At 43.0% G+C, this 9,554-nt stretch overlaps 2 protein-coding genes across 4 annotated transcripts; one reads left to right on the top strand and one right to left on the bottom strand.

Moving 5' to 3' along the window:
* Nucleotides 1–1,303: 1,303 nt before the first annotated feature.
* LOC115750834 (glutamate receptor 3.7) lies at nucleotides 1,304–6,846 on the bottom strand. Of its 3 annotated transcripts, none has more exons than XM_048283005.1 (6): nucleotides 6,244–6,846; nucleotides 4,236–5,581; nucleotides 3,617–3,894; nucleotides 3,499–3,530; nucleotides 2,470–2,741; nucleotides 1,304–2,014 (listed from the first exon to the last, which is right to left on the bottom strand). In XM_048283005.1, exons 1-6 carry the CDS (start codon nucleotides 6,503–6,505, stop codon nucleotides 1,577–1,579), a joined length of 2,628 nt encoding a protein of 875 aa, XP_048138962.1. In that variant the 5' UTR covers nucleotides 6,506–6,846; the 3' UTR covers nucleotides 1,304–1,576. The 3 variants fall into 3 exon arrangements, with proteins under 3 accessions (XP_048138962.1, XP_030544272.1, XP_030544273.1); XM_030688412.2 differs by having other exon boundaries at nucleotides 2,470–2,876; nucleotides 6,244–6,845; XM_030688413.2 differs by having other exon boundaries at nucleotides 2,470–2,876; nucleotides 4,236–5,600; nucleotides 6,244–6,379.
* Nucleotides 6,847–7,566: 720 nt separating this feature from the next.
* On the top strand, nucleotides 7,567–8,551 carry LOC125316051. The gene has a single exon (XM_048283008.1). It carries the CDS (start codon nucleotides 7,712–7,714, stop codon nucleotides 8,069–8,071), a length of 360 nt encoding a protein of 119 aa, XP_048138965.1. The 5' UTR covers nucleotides 7,567–7,711; the 3' UTR covers nucleotides 8,072–8,551.
* Nucleotides 8,552–9,554: the final 1,003 nt, after the last annotated feature.

Here is a 9,554-nt window from a genome sequence, read left to right as displayed (position 1 = left end):
TTCCGTAACATCATGATTAACGCCCCCGTGATGTTTGCTCCACAAAGAAGGGCCAAAAGAGAGACGACGCACCATTTGTTTCAAGCCGAAAACAACTTCAAAATGTTCGAATTCGAAGAGACTTTTGGTGGGTTCCATTAGGGGTAAAAAAAGAGCAGGAGATGGGGACCTCCACGACCGGTCCCTGTTCGTTTTCACCACCGAATAATAATAATAATAATATCTCATGGGCTTTCGCCAATAGAATCATTGCCGTGAAAAGCACGACTTAGTTTTCATGAGATTCGACTTAGGGCACCTGACTTTTCCAAGCTCGGCGGCTTGATCTAAATTCCGTAGATGTTTTGTCCACGTTCAAAGATTTTTTTTCTTTCCTTCCCTTGTTCCGATTGTCCTGAGTTCGAGGAAGAAAGACTCCTGGAAAGAGACAGGATATCAGACGTAATCTTCACCGTCATAACGATGGAAGACGGCCTAGAATGTCTTCGCTTGACCTTGACTTGGGGAGTTTGCCCGAGGAAACAATGAAAGAGACGGAGATTGCAACTCTCGCAAAGAGTTGCCTGGACTTGGGCAAGCCTCGCAAAATCTGTCCAATCTTTAACCACCGAGGGAAGTCTTTCTTCGTGCCGATGACGACAGAAGAAGAGACTGAGAAGATACTCGCCAATGAGAAGCTCAATGGCCGGTCAATTCGAGAAGCGCTTTCCGGTTCATTTGATCTTTGAAGTTGGCTTTGTTCGTTTTCATTGACAAGGGATTCGACAACCGCATGGATTGGTTGAACAACCGACATCGTGTTAGCTGGTCAAGCACGGCAAGCATTGCTTGACAGGTTTTCTGTTTATGCAGGGGGAGACAATGGCCTATGGGAACATGTGGCTGATGAACTTGTTTGCCTGTGCTTCAGAGTTTCAGTATCTTCCTTGTTGGATATTCCTGCTTGTGCTTTGAAGAGGCAAAATGGGCAATGGCTTCCTCCAATGTAACAGATGGTTTGGCACCAATAGTAGTATCCACCTAGCATGGGAACTTGACAATTCCGTACAAACCGCTTGTAAAGAAGAAAAGCAAGATCTAATGGGCAATGACTTCTCAAGAGCGGGACTAATGATGATAGTCCAGGCTTATCACGAATAGGATCCGACTCAGACGATTCGTAACTGCATATCTCAAATGACTTGTCACTCGAGAGCTACAATGTGATTAATTTCGCTGTACTTGTCGTATGGTTGTGGTGGTGATGGTACTTAAAAAACTTGGATGGAAGTTCTTTGATCCAGGTCAAGGATAATAAGACTCATTGACCAAAACCAAATTGCATAAATTGGCAGTCATTCAGAGACCAAACAGCAGAAATTTGCTTAAGAACAGACCCAATAATAGATCCAGAGGTTATCTAGCTGGAGAATTATGATCAGACTGCATTCTTATAGGGGAGCCTGACAGAAGGGAGAGGGTTATATATTTACATGCTTCGATCTAAACTTAGAGAGAGACTAATCGACACTTGACGGAAAACTCGATATTGCAAAAAGCTTTACCTAGCAAAACCAACTCAGCAAATCTACCGACTTCAGGGAACATCCTCGTATGTCGATGAGGGAATCTGTTGTTGAGCATTCCCATTTCGAGACATGCTTTTCTCAATAGCATCTTCCTTCTGGTCAACAAAGTCGAGAAATTTGCAGAAGGTATCAGAACATTGCCTATTTGAGGACTCTGATAGCAAAGTGGTCGTAGCCATTTGCTGCTTCTTGAACTGGACAAACAAGCGAATCACCCGGATCAGAAACACCAGAAGGGCTCCGACAGAAATGACACCAGATAGAAGAAAGAGGCCCCAGAAGCTGATCAAGTGAAGCTGTTCAGGTTCCGAGTCCTTTCCCCTTTCACTGGGACAAGCCATTTTGCAAAACCACTTCTCGCGAATCTTTTGGAGTTTCCCACTCTCGGACAGTTTCAATATTGCAGTTGATATGTCAACAGCCAGTGGAGAACCTCTTTGAAACGCCTGAAACATAATGTAGACAGACATCCATTAGACAATGACAACAGCCAAAGTAAAAATCAGATATCCACGAGCAGTATTCCCCATTATCATCCAAACTTCTGATTTGAACTAATTAAATTGGCAAATGATAGCAAGACTAGTAAAAAGGGCCAAATGCTGGGATCCAGAATGTGAATGTAGATTTACACAATGAAGACCTTCCTTGTCAAGCTTTTAGTCAACTGTTACCATTGGGGAACTTGGGGGCAGATGATCATTTCAAAGTAAATGCAATAAATAATATGAAGCAGTGGTCTATCACAGTTTTTCAGCTACTATGCACATATACAAGGCAACCGATTTTGCAGAGGACTTTCTGTAATTCATCTATTGAAACTGTGCTATGCCCAAACGATTTCCTTAGCAGTTCCTGTCATATATGCAGAAACATGTATACAAGTAAAACTTCTACTCACGAATCCCCAGCCGCCACTGGTAAATGCTTGCCCAATAATCCCAAATTGAGTATGCTTTGATAAAAATAAGTCCACGTATGGCTGTTCATCAACAATAGCAGCCACCCCACCATGGTTTGGCCCTAGCCGGAGTGCCCTTTCATACTCTTCTGGTGAGCCTAGGGGAATCAGTCTTGATGGGGAGATGTAAAGACTTTCCACTAGATAGCTGTGAGCAAAAGATCCCACTTGATAGCCAATGGGCCAATTACTTGCAATCAAGCTATCAATTCCTGTAATGGGTGATGAGAGCTGTTGAACTGTGAGGATTGAAGAAAGGCTCGCTGTGTAGCTTGATGAGATCACCATCAGTAAGAAAAGCCACACTACCATTACCATACGCCCCAGTGGGCTTACAGTATCTTCTTCTGAAATTAGGCGGCACCACTAAAATCAGTCAAATATTCAAAATCCTAGGGATACAATATATAGATGTCACAAGAAATAGAAAACTGAATTCTTTCATGTACAGAAATGTGGCAATGCATACATAGATATACACATCCATATGCTCTTATTTCGAATTGGGTTTTGATGCAAATTCCTTTCGTAAGAAACATTCAGAAATACGGTGACATATGAAGTAACCAATTCTCCAGTGTGCCTGTCCATGAAATGCAATTTTTATTGTCACAGCAGCATTCTTTTGTCGCCAAGTATTCACATGTGAACAGAATCCCTTTTCCATGACGAGTATGCTGTATATCCAATGCAACATAGCCCAAAGGTTCAAATACATGTCTCATCTGACAAAGCTTAGGTAAAGATTATAAGCATAACAGATATATAATGTCCACTAACAGATGCTGCATGAACATAAAAAAGCCAGCTTCAGTTAATGCCAACATCTTTCTATATCTGTTCTATCCTAGTAAATTAGTTTGACAATCCGTACACGATCTGTAAAAAGAAGGATCAAATTCCAGGTTTGAGTATTTTAATCATGAACAGAGATAAGCAAAATTATTCTAGATACAAAGATACACTTACGGTTCTTCTTAAACAGAGTTGAAAAGCTAAACCTGCAATAGGAAAATTTCCATTGTGAAAATGTATGCTTAGAAAGATAAACCCAAAGCGAAAATCCTTTAACAAAAAGGATGCTCACAGGAACATTGTTGCAAGTTGCCTCTTTGGAGGACCCCTAAAATCGTTGTTCACTCGATGCTCAAGAATCCAAATGACTACAGCAATCATCACGAAAGAAGCTGCTGTAACAACCCACATCTCGGCTGAAAAAGGTTGGAGAAACACCCAAGCACTCGACTTAGAATTGTCGATTGGAGCCACTATGACAAGACCACTTGAAGCAAATGGCTGAGAAAAATCTACTATTTTTGTCCTGTTTGTCACAATTGCAATGTCTCCAACGGCAGCGTCAAACTCCTAACATTAAAACTTCAAGAATGATATAGGTGGACTCACCAGGATTAATCATGCTTCAGTAGAAGAAGACCATACAATCCTAAAGCTACCATCACGAGTATGTTCATTTTAGAGGTTACCGACAAAACGAGAATTTTACTCGGCTTTCTTGCCTTGTTTATTTCATACAGTTATCCTATGGGACTTTAAGCATAAAGAATCAAGCCCATCTTGCGCACATGCATTATGACTTCATGTCCTACAAATGTAACTCATGTGACACACATCGAAATAGCAATCGCATCTTGGCAATAAGTTCATCACTTTCTCTGTTTCAGGCTACAAGAGTATGATTTACTTACATTATCTGCTACCATTTTGGTCAGGCCATCATAATTGGGATTTGAATGTCCATCTCCATATGCCTCGAATCTGTAAGGGACATCATATGGCACAAAATTCCTTGCTTCATTGAACACATCAACACAATATCCTTGGAATTGATGACTACTTTGGTTCTCCATGACAAATCCAGTGAAGCTAAATCTGTTTGGCACTCCAATTCTGAGAGGCCTCTCACTATCTGCCACCACCCAGCCACGTGGTATTTCTGTTTTTCCGCTAGGCCAAGTCACATCATGGAGCTTCTGGTCTTCACGGGTATAACTGCTCTGACCCCCTTCAATATTTTTGGGAGCTAAAACTGAGAGACCTGTTTCATTAGACCAAAATCCAACCAAACGAATCTCTCTCTGGACTATGTTGATGACATCATAACCACCACTGGGAACATTCCTCTCTGCATTGAAGTAAATTTGACCGGTCAAACCAGTGAAGTTTAGCTGCAACAATTTCTTCAGAAGAAGAGATCCTCCATCAAAGACTTTAAGCTTTCCAAGCCACATGTCTTTTGTTTTCTCATCATAAAGGGCGTCCCTGAATGTGAATGTGAAATTTCCATTCTCGTTTATGTACCTGTCGATTGCATATGCAACCGCCCAAACTGTATCATACGCACAAAGACCATAAGTATTTAGTCCAGACCTAGTTAACCCTTTTGTCTGCATGTCTCTCCATCGAGCAATAAATGCTCTCTTCCGGACAGAATCTGGAGTATGGGGGCGTAATGCAACTACCCCTTTCATAATCTCAATAGATGTTTGGTTTTTGGGAGACAGTGAATCTAAAGTGGCAGAGACCCAATCCGTGGCCAGCCACACATAATCACTTCCCATCATCTGCAGTTCTTGCGCTATGGTAAAAATTCTGAAAGCAGGATCAAGATTTGCATGAACAACATAAACACGAGGACCAAATATTTTAGAGTTATTGAGTGCATCCATGATGTGTCTTGAATCATATTGGACAGGCAAAGGCAACTTATATGAAATCTTCATCATTCTTTTCTCAAGTTCATCACTCAAAGCATATATCCCATTTCTCCCAAATTCATCATCAATATAGACGGCGACGACGTCTTTCCATCCATAATAATCGATCAAATCAGCCATTGCAGCCATTTGGTAGGAGTCACTCTGCGCAGTGCGAACGAAAAATGGAAATTGCTGAGCAGAAAGTGTAGGATCAGTGGCAGAATAAGAGATGAGAGGAACTTGGAGATTATCCACAATCTCGGTAATCATATGAGCTATTGCCGAGGACTGTGATCCAATAATAGCCACCACCTCTTCGCCAATCACTTTAAAGGCTGCCAGATACAGAACAACCTTAATTCAAGTTATAATCTTTGTAGCAGAGTTCAAAGTACGACTTCTTGAACAGAGAGAAATTAAAGAACTAGTCCATGCATTAACTTAGCAAATAAAAACCTGCTACACTGGTGAAAGACCATTTAAACTTAATGATGCAAATTCATGCCTGACTTGCTTGCTTTTTGTCTATAGAGACTAAAACCAGAAAACCAGTATAACCCGAAAAAACCAAAATGAAAACAGACATCAAATTGGATTATTTCGTGACAACTGTGTTCATTCTGCTGGATATCGAGTACTGGAACTAGATCTTCGTCACAGTTTTTTTTTTTTTTTTTCATTAAAATGGTTCAGTGAGCATTCAAAGTTCATCACAGAGTAAGCAAAATTGGATCTCAAAACAAAAGGAAAAGTAACGACAAGGCCCTTAATATATTCAGAAAAATGTGGAGTGTGGGCCACAGAGTAATCAGAAAGTCGTTTATCCATGGTCAACCTCAGCTAACAATAATCCGGAAAGCCATAAGTTTAATAATAAGAATTCCCCAGAAGAGTCCTTCCACTACAATGCACATAACTGCAAGAACAAAATCCTAAACTAGAAAAGAAAAGTTCAAACTTTCATTGAACGTGAAAAGGGGAAAAAATTCGAACTCACTTTCAATGGACCCCATGAAGACGCTGCAATTAGCGTCTTCCATGGTCAACCTCAGCTCCGTGCCGTTGAGAATCGCCGGATCGGCGTTCACATCGGCGACCGCGGCCTCCATCGCGGCCTTCGCGCATCTCCCAATGACCGAATCGTGCGTGAAGATCGCACCGACCCGGACCACCGGAGGCTTCTCGCAGCGAACGCGACGAGGCCCCACCAGGCAGAGGACCAAGAACAGGAGAAGCACAGCGCGAGGGGGACGCTTCATTTTCAGGGGGCGGCGAGACTGGAGCTCCCAGTAAGGCTTGGTTTGAACGCGAACCAGCGAGCATGAAGCAACGATTCCAATGGGGGGAAACAGATGGAATTTGAGATGGAAAGTCGAAGAATTTTTGTTGGTGGAAAGTTGGGTTAAGATGCAAAGGCGGCCCACGTGATAAACGAAGCCTTCTCGTCCAAGGAACAGTTTCGCGGCTACGCTTGCGAAGACTTCGGTATCGAATCAGCCATTGCTGTGCGTCCCGAGGACTCACTTGACCAAACTAAACACAACGTGATGAGAAGCCAAGTAGAGCGAAGTCGCAGAAGGAAAAAAAGAATCGCAGAATTGTATGATTGAGGAGGAAGAAAATGACAACAATAATGAAAACAGAAAAATGTCGGTATCATTAGCTTTTGTGAAAATTTCATTTCCGCCCCTACGAACCTCAGTCCTTTCAGATTAACCCCCAAAACTCACCCACCTCGGGAAGGCTCCCACACGTTAGACTCCATTTATTTCATAAAAAAAAATATTTAAAAAATAATTCATTAAAATGATAATGAATGAAAAATATTTTTACTATTAATGGAATTATTAAAATATATATTGGTGTCAACGGAGAAATTTTTTTATTGACTTATTATTTTATCTGATACAAACGATCAATTTTAAAAAATATATTTTAAATTATTTATTTTTCATTAGAATGGTTCAGTGAGCTACAGTACATCACGTTCTTCCATTTTATGGACAGAGAGGCCTTTTTGTGTAATTCTTTGATTGCAGCTTGGGAATCCCGCGCACTACACACTTAGGGGGGCAAATTGAAAGACTTTCATGATTGGGGTTTAAAGCAGAAGAATATGAGAGTTTAGGGAGGTGAAGTGAAATATCTAAAATTTTGGGTTCGACATGTAAGATGGTTATAGATCAGGGGAGCAAAGTGAGATTCTCCCCAAGAGAATAGTCGTCCTGTCATCGAATGACACGCGGCGCCCTCACAGGGCGAGTAGGTCGAGTGAACAGTCGGAGAGGTCAAAACTCCACGAACCTCCCGCGCTCCGCCTTCGCTTTCGAAAACCAAAAGCCTCTCTCTCCCTTTCCCGCCCCTATCCCTCTCCTTTTAACCCTAGCCTCCGCCCTTTCTCTCTCTACCCCTGCATCTCTCTCTCTCTCTCTCTCTCTCTCTCTCTCTCTCTCTCTCTCAACATCATGAATCGCAGGACGCGAAGAATCAATCGCAGATCCGAGCCCTACCTCAAGTACCTGAAGCCCGGCGCGCTCGCTCAGCTCAGAGACTTGCGAATCAGCGCCAGGCTCCACCGGGTCGACTCCCTCATCCAGATCTGCCCGTCTCCGCCGCCGAACCAGGACGGACAGCCCCAGGTCGACGCGGCCGACGGAATGCCCTGCTTCGTCGGGAGGATCTACGGGCCTCGTTGCCCGCAGAGGAAGAAGCTCGTAGCCGCCAAGTGCGTTTGGTTTGTCGGATCCAGCCCTGGGAGTCCTGCTCGGAACGAGTCAGATCCGTCAGTTGATTTTTTCGGTGGCGATGGTGTCGCTGCTCATTGAATAGAACAGATCAGCTTCTCTTTTCGTTTTCGTTTTCGTTTTCGTTTTCGTTTTCTTCTTCTTTTAGATTCGCCATGTTGTAGAGCGGCGAATTTCAGTAGATGTACTCCTTTGTGAACAGAAAGAAGAATTAAATAACGGCCTCAATTTGCGATTTTCCATGCCGAATTAGAGCGACTTGGCTTTGATTGTGATTGGCATTCTTTTGGCTGGCGATTCGTGAGTACCTTTTCACAGAGCAAGTATTGCTCTGCCTTCGATCTTCATATGACCGGACTCAAAAGCTCCTCCGGCGGATTCAGATACCGTGCTTTGCCTGCTTGTGAGCCAGTCGTGTCAATTGTGCTCACGAGCACGAGCGGTTCCGGCAAATCTCTCAGCTGCCGATATTCTTGTGGAAGAGATCCCGACACCGCCTAATTTCATCATCTCGTGTCTGAGGTAAACCTGATTTGGCTGCGATCTTTACTCAGGACCCAAGTGCTCTCGATTACCTTGTAATGTTGCAGGTAGGGAGGAATCGATTGTTTGGCTTCTGGACAATACATTGATGGTCAAAGGGCCTAATTAGTTTTGGGAATTATTTTGGCCAATGATGTGATCCAATTAGGTTAATTTGCGAAAACCTTACCATTTCAAAAGTTTATTTAGCCAAAGAGTTTTGAGTTAGAAGTGTGGTTGGGGAAAGTAGTTGAGAAGTGAATAGAGAAGTAATTTTGGAGAATACCATATTTATAGGGATTTTGGTTAAAAAAAATTGCTATTGTAGCACTTGAAAAGATAACATCTGATTGAGATATGGTTTCACTTGGACAAAAGTTGAATTTCTAATATCTTATTTAGTGTTGGGCTAACATTCGGATATCTAAGTTAAATTGAATGTCGAATGACTCCAGCAACTGGCAAATCCCACCTTGCTCTCCTCGCTCGTCCTCTACCTCCTCCGCTCTGCCCATGCCGAGTTAAACGCCGGCCGTTCAGATCTCGGAGCTCTCGTGGATGTCCAAGTTGCCCTAGCATCACCATTGTGCTAAATCTTCAGCAACCACCAATCCGATCGCCATCTTTACCGTCGAGGCCAATGCGAGGTCAAAGCCACAAATGTGCAGGTAGAAGGTGCGGTTGCTCGTGCTACAAAGACGCATGAGACAAAAGAAGACAGCGGCTGTTGCTCCAGAACTTGCCATGGAGCTCCTTCGCAGCTGAGGTCGAGCGGAGCTTAGTTATGGAGGAGCTCCATATCGGTCCTTGAGCTCCTTTATGATGCAGACCGAGTTGAGCTCGTCCCCACTACGAACCTCATCAGTGGCAATAGATAAAGCTTGGCGGGAGGCTCGAGTGACGGTGGTGACAATGGCGGGGTACAGGGAAGATTGATCTCTCAATGATAGGCTCGTCAACCGACACGTGTCATCTAATTTATATTTTGATGAAAACTGTCGGAGGATAGATTTATCATAAGTGTGCCAATTTGAAATTTTTG

This window comes from Rhodamnia argentea, chromosome 7, assembly GCF_020921035.1.
Source record: "Rhodamnia argentea isolate NSW1041297 chromosome 7, ASM2092103v1, whole genome shotgun sequence".
NCBI lineage: Eukaryota > Viridiplantae > Streptophyta > Magnoliopsida > Myrtales > Myrtaceae > Rhodamnia > Rhodamnia argentea.
This window is presented reverse-complemented; position numbering and strand designations above follow the sequence as displayed.